Genomic DNA, 14130 nt, shown 5'->3' with positions numbered 1-14130 from the left:
GATTTAATTAACAAACAATATTCATGTCTGCATAATATTTTAAAGTAGATATCCAATAGAAGTGGAGATTAAAACAGTAGGGTTAGTTTGTTTGTGTTGTGTCCGCGCTACGGCGGGCACAAGCGGTCCTCTCTAAGGTTGTTAGGATGTTGAATAAGTTTCTGAATTAAGAGAACTGAAAGTTTTCTCATCTTGAGATTACAGCGAAGTGTTTACCGTTTGGCTGCGGGATGCGGCGGCGACACCCCATCTCTAGTCCTGACTCGTTCACGACAATATACTCGATGTTCTATATTTTTTTTTTATAACAATGGAGGATAACGTCCAACTAGTCCCATACTAGTATGGGACTAGTAGGACGTTCAGCTGATGGTAATTGAAACGTCCTGCCTATAACAATGTAGTGTCGTCAGTAAAAGGCATGTATTTTCTCAAAATTGATTCTTATTGATGTCATTTCTAATATACTAGACACTACTAACGCTTCAGAAACAAATGGCGCTCTGAGAGAGAAGAAGCGGCACAAGAAACTTGGAAGAAGCGGAAGAAAAGAATGCTGGTAGCATTCTAATTTTTTCGCTCTTTTTAATGAAATATACAATATTACACTGTAATTGCTTTTGCTATGAAATAATCATAATTTTGTCCCAGGCTGTCCGATCACTTAGATATTCAGCTGCCTAGTAATAGGATTTACGACAGAGCCAATTTTTAATAAAACATTTAAATTATTTTTAGATTATGCCTGAACAGTTGCTGGGATTTAATTATAAAAGTGTATACATTTACCCTTAAAGCTATTATGTATCTTATGTAACCTTTTAGAATTAGTTAAAATCAATCCCTTATTTCTAGTGTTATAAGAATGAAAATCACTATTAAGAGCAAAAAGGTGACTCTGGATTACTGAAAAACCCAAAAATTCTAGTGGCACTAAAATTGCGCTTGTCACCTTGACACATACAGATGTTAAGTCACATTTGCTCAGTAATTTCACTAGCTACGGCCAGCCCTTCAGATAGAACACAATAATGCTTACACATTACTGCTTCACGGCAGAAAAAGGCATCGTTGTGGTACCCGTAATCTAGTAGGCATCCTGTGCAAAGAAGCACTCACTGGTGAATTAAAAATAAATGTTAATATCTGTTTTAAAAATAATTGTTCTTCGTCATTTGCAAATAGTAATTGCTAATTAACAAAATCACGACCGAATGAGTCATTCATGTTCTGTTTGTGCAAATAGATTTTAGAATCTGTAACAATTTTATGAAATTATTAGTCGTTCCATGATCACGACACTTGGATAAATATAGAATTGCTTTATTTGTTTACGAGCTGAGAAATAATAAAAATATTTGGTTTGTTTTAAAATATTTGCAGATCTTCTAAGAGATAACTTATAATATGTAAAAGTTACGTAACTACAGTGAAATATTCGTTGTAACTAACATAATTTTAACGTTAAATAATTTGAACGTAGCGTCTACAATAAAGAGTCTCTTGCTGCTAGACAATCGATGAAAACAGGCAGGTTTATTACATTAGTGTGCATAGGAAGCTACGTCTTACACTCGCGATTTGTTTGTCACTATTTGCAGTTCTTCTAAAAGATAGCTGATAAGGTACGTAACTACATTGAAATAAATTGGTTCTTATTTCTTTTTAATTACATAATTTTAACGTTAAATAATTTAAACAAGTTAGGATATCATCCCCACCATCTGGATGTGTGGCGGTCCTCCACAGCGCGGTTTTCAAGGAGCTTTCTTCCACGTACTACAAAGCTGTGGAATGAACTTCCTTGTGCGGTGTTTCCGGGACGATACGACATATCAAAAGAAGCGCGTACACCGGGCAACGCTCCTGTGATTCCTCTGGTGTTGCAAGAGATTGCGGGCGGCGGTGATCACTTAACAACAGGTGACCCGTACGCTCATTTGTCCTCCTATTCCATAGAAAAAAAAGGTAGCGTGTACAATATAGAGCCTCTTCCTGCTAGACAACCGATGAAAACAGGCCAGGTTTATATATGTATATGTGTATAACTTTAGTGTGCGTGACACATCTTGCACTCGCAATTTGTATGTCACTTTGTGTATGTGTTCGTGCACTGCTCAAAATAGAGGCCAACTTAAATTTTCCACGTTTTCACAGATCTTGAGGTTTAAATGATATAAAGTTTCAACTTGTAAGTAAATAAAATAAGTTACTATTGAATACTGCCTCACCTGGAATGTTGATTATTTATAATCTTCCGAAAATATCAATAAATACTAGTGAGTTTATAAAAATTATACATTCCAATCCCAAAAACTGTTTGTCGCACTATCAATGTTAAAAAAATTAACTACAAAATCTTGAGACTTATTATATTATATCTTGCCCTGGCTGACTCTGTTATTGGATACGGGTTGTGCTGTTATGGCAGAACGTATAAAACATATTTGGAAAAAATTCATAACTTACAAATAAGATTACTTAAAACCATTGTGCCTAACCATGTTAAATATAAATTTACTAATAACCACCAAGAACTATTTTCCTATTGTAATGTCATGTCGATACACTCTAAAATAAGATTCGCTATTTTAGTTGTAGAATATACTAAATAATAATACATATTGTAATGTTAAGAAATATGAAAGAAAACAAAATATGAGGAAACTATCCTACCTAAATAAGTTTTGTCTACCTAAATATAACAATGTATATGGTAAAAGAACCTGTAACTATGTATTACCTAGGATATTAAATACATTACCTAATGATCTAATAGATATTTATCTGCAAAAGAAAAATTTCAAAGTAAAGCTAAAAAAATACTATTTAGAAGCTAATAACCAGGAATACCTATGATGTATATTTTTTAATAATACTACTACATAGTAATGTTATATTAAGTCTTAAGTAATTAAAACAATTATTGTAATGCGAACTTACCGCTTGCACATAAACCTTAGAGGTTTTGCGAGTATGTCTTTATTATTATATATATTAAAGATAATTTTGTTCATTGAATAAATAAATAAAAAATAAAAAAATAAGTGTCTGTGTGTGATATCGATATTGAGCACAACCCTAGACACAACTCTCTCGGTATTTTCATAAAATATTTGCGTTAATGTATCACACCTGATGCTATGCTGTTGCACTCACAAAATTTGCTGTGATTTTTAAGATATGAGTGGCAAAATTACCTCGTATTTGCGAGGTTATTATACAAAATTTTCGTTAAGTTTATTACTTAACTAGCTGACCCGACAGACGTTGTTCTGTCAATAATATCTGTTCGGTAAATGCGTGGGTGAGTGTTTGGGTGGGATCGTGACACGACAAACTATAAATGTAAACCTTTCTTGAGCTTCAACGAATCTATTACAAAAGATTTCATTGAGATCGGTCGAATAGTTTAGAAGTTATTAGGGAACATACAAACATACATTATCTTTTATATATATAACATAGATTGTGAATAAATGAACTAGAACAGACTTTACAAAGTCAAATTAACTCTATTAAATTAGGCTTAAACTAAGTGGTTGATAATTTTGCTTTGATGATTGGTATATTTAGAAGGACATAAAAAATAATAATGTTAGTGGCAATCCTCATAAATGTTTTTGTCTGAGGGGTGGATCTTTAATGAGCTATTTTATATTGTAATATTTTTGGGGGACTGTATATTAATTAGGGCCTAATTCAGCTCAGATACCATTTTAATTTCACAAATAAAATTTGAAAAACAAAATTTTATCAACGGTGCGGGATTCGAACCCACGACCTCCGGCGTTCCGTGCCGGTGCTCTAACCAACTGAGCTAACCGTTCGAGTACCGCCTCGTTATAAAATTTTGTTTGCTTTGTTCAACTCTCAGGTTGTGGCTTCATCTACAGGATCTACTTTACAGTTGATAACCTGCTCAACCCCAATATTTGCATATTAGGAAATTGACTTGAGATGTCGGTCTTATAAAACTAAACAATATGTTATGTTTTTAAAGTGATAACCCTCACTTCTAGGATTAATACCTAACTAAAATTTGAAAAACTAAAATTTATGAACGATGCGGGATTCGAACCCACGACCTCCGGCGTTCCGTGCCGGTGCTCTAACCAACTGAGCTAACCGTTCGAGTACCGCCTCGTTCATAAAATTTTGTTTTTCAATTTTTATTTGTGTATTAATCCTAGAAGTGAGGGTTACCACTTTAAAAACATAACATAATATTGTCTATCTTACATTCTTAAGATCGTACAATCTTAATATTATGAAGAATTATAATTAGGTGGACCAGGAGCATCTATTTCCATACCTCTTAATCCTCTATAATCATTATTAAGAATTTAAATAGAATTAAAAGTACAACATTTAAATTAAGTGCTATAAAGCAATGTAAAAACCTTAAAAGCCTTTGTAGTCTTGGAGATAAAGACTTACAAATAGTTGCAAGAAACTCAAATCCTTCATGTGTTATTGCTATGAGACTATTTTTATAAATCTTGGATGTAAAAACTGCATGAAAAATGGGTGCTTTATAAATATTATTTTCTTTGTTACCTATGTATGAGACACGGAGTTGTATTGACATGTTTTTGCGTGGTGGCTTAGCTTTTACATCACAATACACTCTTCAAAATATTAATAAGATTTGTTGATATGATTAATTATATATTACTTTAAAACAGGGACGAGTAAAAAAAGAAGGACTCCGCGCAGTGATATTAGCAAGTGAAGCACCGTTATGCTAGTGTTTGTGCGGTTACGGGGCATACTAGTTACATCATTTTTTCTCCCTTAAATAATCATATATGGCCACAAATACTTATAAAGTATAATTTTTACACTTTCTCACAACGCACAACGGAATTTTTAAAATATTATATTGAGACGCAACCTGATCTGTCACAGACGATGACAATTCTCATAATGGCCGCCTATCGGCCTGTAGTAGTGTAAGTGTGTACGTGGAGCTATGTATTTACACGTTAATCGGCTTGTTTGTGCTACACTGTTATGTAAGGTGACACGGAGTCCTTATTTTTTTATTAGTCCGTGCTTTAAAATTGCAATCCTTACAACTTTTACTTATACTGAGCGACTCACTTTCGAATTAATACTTTTAATAAATAAGTATGCAAACTTTTTAGATTAATAATTTATCATTTTTTTTAAATTTTAATTTGTGTAATTAATCCCAGAAGTGAGGGTTATCACTTACAAAAAATAGGTAACAAATTATTGAGATTTGAAAGAGCGACATCTCAAGTCAATATCCTAATATGAAATAATTGGGGTTGAGCAGGTTATCAACTGTAAAGTAGATCCTGTAGATGAAGCCACAACCTGAGAGTTCAACAAGACATATTAAAGTTTTATTAACGTGACGTCACTAGAACGGTTGGCTCAGTGGAAGAGTGTTCGCACGGAACGCGAGAGTTCGCGTGTTAGTCCCGCATCGTTCATCGTTTGTTTTTAAATGTAATTTGTGTTTTTAGATTAAACTAAATGAACATGTCGCGACTGTAATTAGGCATTATATAGAATAGTTTTATTGGCAAACTTTGTCAGCATTATTTTTGTAATTTTGTAGGTATAACATCATAAAATGACGTTGCTTGCGGTGGCGTCGTGTACTGAGTCAGTCTCCCCACTTGCTTAATGGAACGACCCGGCCCACGACAACACCACAAGGAATAATATATATATAAATATATATGCGAAGGGAACGATGGCTGGTCCATGCGTCAAATCGTTAACGGTCGCTGCTTGTGGTTCTTCGCGGTGATTACTAATTATGACAGTTATCACGACCATCATGTTCACGAAGCATCCTTACACAAACAATGAGTTCAAGCTCTAAAGGTTGATGCATCCAATATACGATAATGTATATTATTTCTTATGAAATATTAAATTTAATTAAGAAATGTATAATTTAAAATACTAACTAATTTGTTAACTATGTATATTACAGCCATTATGTACAGTATGTTCTACTCAGGAAGTCTACGTTTTACGAACATATAGTAAGTTCAGTTTAATCCTAATTGAATAAAATTTATTTCACCTGAACCTTCCATTAATAATAAAATAAACAAGATTTAAAAATAGAACTAGACTAGCCGGGAAAATAAAATTTATCCATAGTCTCAAATTCGTGTGTTATTTTTACATTTTACATCAACATTTGTCAAAATCGAAGAGGCTGTACGCGTACAATGCCGTTGCCTAGTTTTCTTGTAAAAGAAAGTCAATTTTGCAAAAACGTGCCCATTTCTGAAAGTATGTTGAAATAAACATATTCCTTCGATTTGTTGTTTACTATTTCCCACGACTGTATTGAAAAACTACACGATACTTGAGTGTGTAGGCTACTGCAAGGTAGTGACATTAAAAACCCAATCTCCGGCTTCTTAATGACAGCTCGTTTGCAATTGTCTATTCCCTATATATATTCTATATATATATATATATATATATATATATATATATATATATATATATATATTATATTCCCCATTGAAGGAACTATAAAAAACTACATTTACAATCTAATAAAAGGTCGTCAAAAATGTCCTAGAGGCCTTGTATATATGTATTCATTAACGCATACAGACCTTAAAACATTCATTTCAATTACCACCTTATTTAGTGGCAGTAATGTTCAAAGTCTATTGTATACGCTCATAAGAATCTAATTTATTAAGGTCCGTCTCTTTCGCACATTTCGTCGGCGATGTATTTTGTTTAAGCAATTGTAATCTAATTATTTAGCAAAATTATTAAATTACACTTATTGTTATTTTAAAGGGGTACTTACCTGAAATACAATACCTTTTCAAGTTCGATCATAATGTTGTTTGGTCAGTCTTTCACTAAACACTGTATCATTGAACGGCGTTGTATTCAAAGCGTGGTCGAAACACAACTGAACGAAAACTCTGCCTAATAGACGCGTAGGCAGAGTTTTGCTTCAGACAATTTGTGAGCGTGGTTGTGAGTAGTTTTTTTTTATGGAAATAAGGGATGAGACGATCAGGACGTTCAGCTGATGGTAATTGATACGTTCTGCCCATTACAATGCAGTGCCGTTCAAGATGATTGAAAAATCCATAAATTCTGAGTGGCACTACAACTGCGCTCATCACTTTGAGACACAAGATGATAAGTCTCATTTGTTGTCAAACACAATAATGTTTCCACATTACTGGTTCACGGCAGAAAAAGCGCCGTTGTGGTACCCATAATCTATCTACGGTGCAAATGAACCTCCCACTGGTATTATTTACTGTTTATTGTTCGTCAATGACTTTCCGCTCTTGTATCAATGTACTATTCTTTATATAGATGGATCTAACCTGCGACTGATGTCTCCACAGCGGTAGTACAACGGCGTCGAACTTATATTACTATGTCCTTTTATCATGTGTTTTGCAGGTATACAATGGAGTTTAACGCCAATTACTGGTGTGAAGTGGAGAATAAATTTATTTGAAAACAACCGAATTAGTTATGTACACGACTCGACGATCGTGATCCAATCCAATTGACACTATTTGACGTAACAGCAAAATATTGGATGCATTTTATTCGTTTTTAATGCAAGCTTAGATAATAATTTCTAATAATAATCTCTTGCTGTTAGACAACCGATGAAACAGGCCAGTTTTAATACTTTAGTGTGCGTGAAAAGCTACGTGTTACACTCGCGGGGTAAGGAGAAACATCTGTGTATATGAAAAAGTGTCCGTCAAAATGTTTTTTTTTTTTATGGAATAGGAGGACAAACGAGCGTACGGGTCACCTGGTGTTAAGTGATCACCGCTGCCCACATTCTCTTGCAACACCAGAGGAACCACAAGAGCGTTGCCGGCCTTTAAGGAAGGTGTATGTGCTTTTTTTGAAGGTACCCATGTCGTATCGTCCCGGAAACACCGCACAAGGAAGCTCATTCCACAGCTTTGTAGTACGAGGGAGAAAGCTTCTTGAAAACCGCACTGTGGAGGACCGCCACACATCCAGATGGTGGGGATGATATCCTAACTTGTGGCGTGTCGTGCGAAGGTGAAATTCGGCGGCAGGAATCAGGTTAAACAGCTCTTCGGAACACTCCCCGTGATAAATGCAGGTAGAAGACACACAATGAAGCAACGTCTCTACGCAACGCCAAGTGATCCAGCCGTTATTAGGGTGGCGCTACAGTCGCATCAGGGTAGATGTTAAAAAAACCGCCAAATATAAAATAATATTAATTACTATAGGTGCACGTTTCCCTATAATAATTCTTTGAGGTTATATTTACTACATTATTATGTACAGCGTAAGTTTTGAAATTTTCACAAACTACGACAATATTATAATTTTTTTTAACTCAGTATACTTCAATTCGTTTACAATTGCTACATTCACCATACTTCACACCATACCTTGTGCCTGCATCAGCGCCATTGTGGATATTTTTTGAACTGTTATTTACAGCATAAGCTGAACACTTTTCAACATTTCTCCCTTAAGAGATGATTCTTCTTACCTCTACTCTCCATACACTTTGTGATAGTATGCGTGCATTGCTCAAAGTGGCGGTCAACTCTTTCGACGTTTTCACAGCTGTCATAGTCTATCTAGTCGTATAAATCAGGATGCAAGTTAAGAACTACATTGTCATCTCAAGCCAGCTGTTGATGATGTCAGCTAGACATTGCTTCTGTTTGCAATAGCTAGCTTTCATTATGATTTTAATAATATTAATTAATCTGTTTTGTCAAAAATTTAGTGATATCTCACAGTGGAGGATCCCAAACCTGCAGTTCATTTATTCTGTTTGAAAATTTAAGTTTGTGGAGAAAAGATTTTTTCAAAGGATCATTCGGATTGTTGGCTTAGTTGGTTAGAGCACTGGGGCGTATCCCGAGAGAAGCGGGTTTGAATCTCGCATCGTCCTTAAAATTTGGTACAGACTAAATTTGCTCAAGTAAAAACTTCATGACGCGTGCTGAGCACCTTTATTTTAAAGGTATTGAAAGACACAGAGCAGACAAGCTACCAGGCTCCTTTGCACAGGAAGCCGGCTAGATTATGGGTACCACAACGGCGCCTATTTCTGCCATCAAGTAAAGTGTTCATATTACTGTGTTTCAGTCTGAAGGGCATCGTAACTAGTGAAACTATTGGGCAAATGACACTTAACATCTTATTAAGGTGACGCTCAGAATTTTTGGGTTTTTTAAGAATCCTGAGCGGCACTGCATTGTAATGGATAGAGCGTGTCAATTACCATCAGCTGAACGTCCTGCTCGTCTCATCCCTTATTTTCAAAAAAAAGCTCGCTCGTTTATTTAAATTAGGCTCGACTTCACAAATAAGAATTGTTCTTCGTATTTTCAACGTCCCATTGATTTTTAATATTGTGTGGTTGTAAACACACACCGGTTTATCTAGGGGCACGGGAATACCCTCGCCAAGTCTGTCAAAAACAAGCGGCACGGCCTTACCACAATTTTCTCGAAGCAGTGTTAGGTCATTTTCGACCCCCTATAACTTCGTTGTGGATAAAACTAGAATCCTGAGTTTTCAGTAACCAAGTATGTATAGGCATTGTATGAATCCGATATATTTAAAATTTAATTCTATTTTAACCAGTATTTTAAGAATAGTAACTTCTCAAAGTTTCTTAATGTTGTCACTCAATGACTGACTGACCGATGATCAAAAGTCTAAGGTACTACTAGCAGACATACAAGCTTTGCCCCCTTATTCATAATAGTCTGCTAACTTAAAGCATTGCTAATTCTCACTCTGTCTTCTTCTATTGACCTAAGTCAGAATGATAAAAAAACACTCCTTAGCGGCTATCTAAAGTTAGTTTAGCGGACCATTATGAATAAGGGGGTTAGTGTTTAGTGTTTAAATTAAGGGAAAACCAAACTATTTTGCAATTTCGGTACAATTTTCTAGAGACACCAACTGCATAAATAACCTTGTTATGTTATGGCTTTTTTACAAGTTATTGCAGGCATTTATTTAACATTACACCCTTATCTTGCGACCAGCCGATATATTCATTCTTAACCAATGGATTCATCATATAAATGTAAAGTAGTTTGGGCGGAAAACTTAACATTTCATATAATATGTAGTTATTTATCCTTGAGTGCGTTCCTGTGTATTATCTCATCAATATTTCATTGTTATTACATTGTAATATTTCTTTAACAATAACGAAAACACCGTGAAAACGTTACTGAGTTTTCGATCAAGTTACTGAGTCTCGATTTCATAACTTGTACGCAAACGTCGCACGCAAACAATCAAAGAAGTATAATCTGCATTTTATATTTATTCTGAGGGTATAATTAACTGTCTAAAAATAGATATAAAATATTGAATAATAAGAATAAGAATAATTTATTTAAATCGATCTTTTTACAAATGCATTGTCATTAAATTACATTAAGTTTAAATATTTGACAAGTTTATATATAAGTATGACTAAATTATGATTGCCATTGAATCGCTACACTAGTCGGAGATTGTATCGTGGGATCAAATAAAGGTGTGATTAACAGTAAACTATTATCTTGGTAGTCATCATTGGCATCACTATTACAATTTTGAAGACACTATATACAACTGTAAAATAATAATTTAATTAAAAAACTACAAATTTATCAATACTAAATTTAAAAGAAACTGAAATAAAATTAAAGTAACATCATGTGTGTGTGTGTGTGTGTGTAAGTTTATGTGTGTGTGTGTGTTTATGTGTATGTGTGTGTTTGTTATACATGTAGGAAGGATATATAAGATATTTTCAGTTTTTTCGTAATCTAATTCTCCTTGACTGTTTATGGTTCAGAAATGAAAATATATTAACATAATGTGATAAAGGAAATTATGGGTTAAGGTTTTCTCATTTAGTTACATTATGAAATAAAATAATTTGGCTTACTCTTTAATTAAAACATTAACCAAACAATCACATAAATATCAATTGAACACTAAATTTCTTACCTTTATTATTTCATCTCTTTATAAGCAACAAGAAAGACACTATAACTTAACACTAACAAATATGTTTCACCACTAAGACTAAAATTTCCTAGTGTTCTCGTTCACAGCATGATTCCAACACTTGCTAATTTTGTCTTCAAATTATATTGCACGACTATCAAAACCAGTCTTCCTTTTTTTGTTTAAATATAAATAATACAAATACAAAGAATTTATAATGATTTCGCTTGGAGTAACCGATTGTTTGGACTAAGAATCATTTAGACTCGGTCACGGAATTGAACTTAATATTACATACGTTAATTGTTGAAATTTTCAGGGTTAACACTCAATAAAGTGTTCTCGCGGAGTCTACAACTGCTGATACTAACCAGATAATTGCGGATTTAAGTGATGTTTTAATGTTAGTAGAAAGATTATCTATTCAAATGCAAGTCACGCGTTCCAGTTTTGTTTGTCGGTGTCAAGTGATTGTACACCAGCTTGTTACATAAAAAATACTGAATGGTTTTTAAATTGAATTCAATTTATATGTTAATAGCCTAGTGTTTCTGTTTTGTGACGCGCGGCGTGACATCGAGAGGGCGTGGGTTTGCTTTACACAAGGCTCGATGTTACGCGCGAAAAGGTTTGATTTTAATACTTTTTAAAAATGGTTGACAGTATTGCAGCACACACAACGGCTTACAAAGCGCAATGTTTTGGCAATGTTGGCGAACTGGTTCAAAGAGCCTTCAATAACAGGACTTTGGATATATTCGCTCGCTTGATTTTAAAATAGATTTTGGTTGATGAACATAATTCATTTACCGTAAATAAAATATACTGTACATTACATGAAGACAGCGCAGGACCGATCTTCATGGTGTTTTTTGGGGGAGCACTTTGTCCAGCAGAGGACGTCTTTTTGTTATGATATTAAGGGATGAGACGAGCAGAACGTTCAGCGGATGATAATTGATATGCCCTGTCCATTACAAAGCAGTACTGCTCAGGATTTTTTAAAAAACCAATTTTTCTGAGTGACACTACAATTGCGCTCGTCACCTTGAGACATAAGATGTTATGTCTCATTTTCCCGGTAATTTCACTAGCTACGGCGCCCTTCAGACCGAAACACAATAATGCTTCCACATTACTGCTTCACGGCACAAAAAGGCGCCGTTGGTGGTACCCATAATCTAGTCGGCATTCTGTACAAAGGAGCCTCCCACTGGTATTTACCAGATCGAGGCTAAGGGCATTTGCCCTTAGTCGCCTCTTACGACACCATTAGGCCTGGAACTTTATAAGAAAAGCAGTTCGTTTAATTAATAAATAAATACTCCAGTTTAAAAAAATTGGTGTTGTCGAACTCATTTCGTTGAATATATCGTTCTCTTTCACGTATTGAGCACTTCCCTAGATTTCGTCTATTTTAGGAAGTGTACGTAGTGGCTATGGTATCCTCTTTTAATCTATACTTATAATAAATCTGTAGAGATCAAATTTCTGTACAAAGAAAGAAAATAATCAAAAGCGAGTCAGGGGGATGTAAGAAGAGAAATAGAACAAGTCCCGATTTTTTTGGAATTTATTATTTCTCTGTCTGTTTGTCTGTTTGTACGGATCTCTGAAACTATTGGACCGATTTAATTGAAATTTTTCATGATGATACTTTACATCCCCAGTCAACATCTTGGATACTTTTCATTCCGGAAAATTAAAGAGTTCCCGTGGGATAGTTAAAAACCTCTATTTACTTAAATAGCGTAGTACACAACAATGTATTCACATAATTTAATAAAATTTTGCATATTGATACCTTATATTGCCGGTCAACATATTAGATACTTTTCACCCCGAAAAATTTAAGAGTTGCCGTCGGAAATTTGAAAACCTCTACTTACTTATATAGCGTAGTACACAACAACATATGCATATAATTTGGTATGTTGATACTTTTCGTCCCGAAAAATTAAAGAGTTCCCGTGGGACAGTTAAAAACCTCTACTTACTTATGCAGTTACAGCTGTACACAACAACTTATGCACATTATTTAATAAAATTTGGCATGTTGATACCTTATGTTGCCGGTCAACATTTTAAATACTTTTTATCCCAGAAAAGTAAAGAGTTCCCGTGGGATAACTAATTAGTAAAGTAAATTATATTGCTTGGAAAACAATAACTTATTCACATAATTTAGTAAAATTTGTCATTTTGATAATTATATTGCCGGTCAAGATCTTAGATACCTTTCATCCTGGAAAACTAACGAGTGGGAAAAATAAAGTACTACAGTTTCTTATATAGCTTAGTACACAACAACTTATGCACCTGATTTAGTAGAATTTGTGAAATGGATGAATTTGTGAAGCAATGTTGCTTTACCGGCAATATAAGGTATCTACTTACACATGTAAGTATTATAAAATTTAAAAATCCCATAAAAAGGACGGGTTCCGGTGATAAAGTAAAAGATTACAAATATATAGCCCAGCATATTAAATCAATTGTGTGTGACGGACATCATTTCTACCTGAGGCATAAAGTGAGAACAGCAGGTCATTTAGATCAGACATAATATATAGGCACATCGATACATACTAAACTTAATCTTACAACCCTGTGAAAATCTCAGCCCTACCTTCTGGCTTTCCAAAGAAGTATCTACTCATATTATAAATACGAAAGTTGGATGAATGTACGGATGTATGGACCAGTGAAAATCTCAGCCCTAACTTCTGGATTTGTAAAGAAGTATCTACTAATATTATAAATACGAAAGTTGGATGAATGTACGGATGTATGGACCAGTGAAAATCTCAGCCCTAACTTCTGGATTTGTAAAGAAGTATCTACTAATATTATAAATACGAAAGTTGGATGAATGTACGGATGTATGGACCAGTGAAAATCTCAGCCCTAACTTCTGGATTTGTAAAGAAGTATCTACTAATATTATAAATACGAAAGTTGGATGAATGTATGGATGTATGGACCAGTGAAAATCTCAGCCCTACCTTCTGGATTTGTAAAGAAGTATCTACTCATATTATAAATACGAAAGTTGGATGAATGTATGGATGTATGGACCAGTGAAAATCTCAGCCCTAACTTCTGGATTTGTAAAGA

General features: G+C 34.3%; 1 protein-coding gene across 5 annotated transcripts in view; it reads right to left on the bottom strand.

The window, feature by feature from the left end:
• The window catches only part of LOC126973693 (proton channel OtopLc-like), a 51491-nt gene extending 39976 nt beyond the window's left edge, over positions 1 to 11515 (bottom strand). The window contains exon 1 of one of the 5 annotated variants that reach the window (XM_050821016.1): positions 11385 to 11515. Coding sequence is in view for 1 of the 5 variants with exons in the window: in XM_050821015.1 (XP_050676972.1) it covers positions 6838 to 6855 (18 nt within the window). In the remaining 4 variants the exon portion in view is untranslated. Of the gene's footprint in view, positions 1 to 6823; positions 6919 to 7361; positions 7463 to 11013; positions 11356 to 11384 lie in introns of those variants that run through there. The other 4 variants (XM_050821017.1, XM_050821020.1, XM_050821018.1 and 1 more) reach the window with 4 other exon arrangements.
• Between the last annotated feature and the right edge of the window lie 2615 nt (positions 11516 to 14130).

The sequence above is a fragment of the Leptidea sinapis genome, chromosome 30 (assembly GCF_905404315.1).
Source record: "Leptidea sinapis chromosome 30, ilLepSina1.1, whole genome shotgun sequence".
NCBI classification, from domain to species: domain Eukaryota; kingdom Metazoa; phylum Arthropoda; class Insecta; order Lepidoptera; family Pieridae; genus Leptidea; species Leptidea sinapis.
This window is presented reverse-complemented; position numbering and strand designations above follow the sequence as displayed.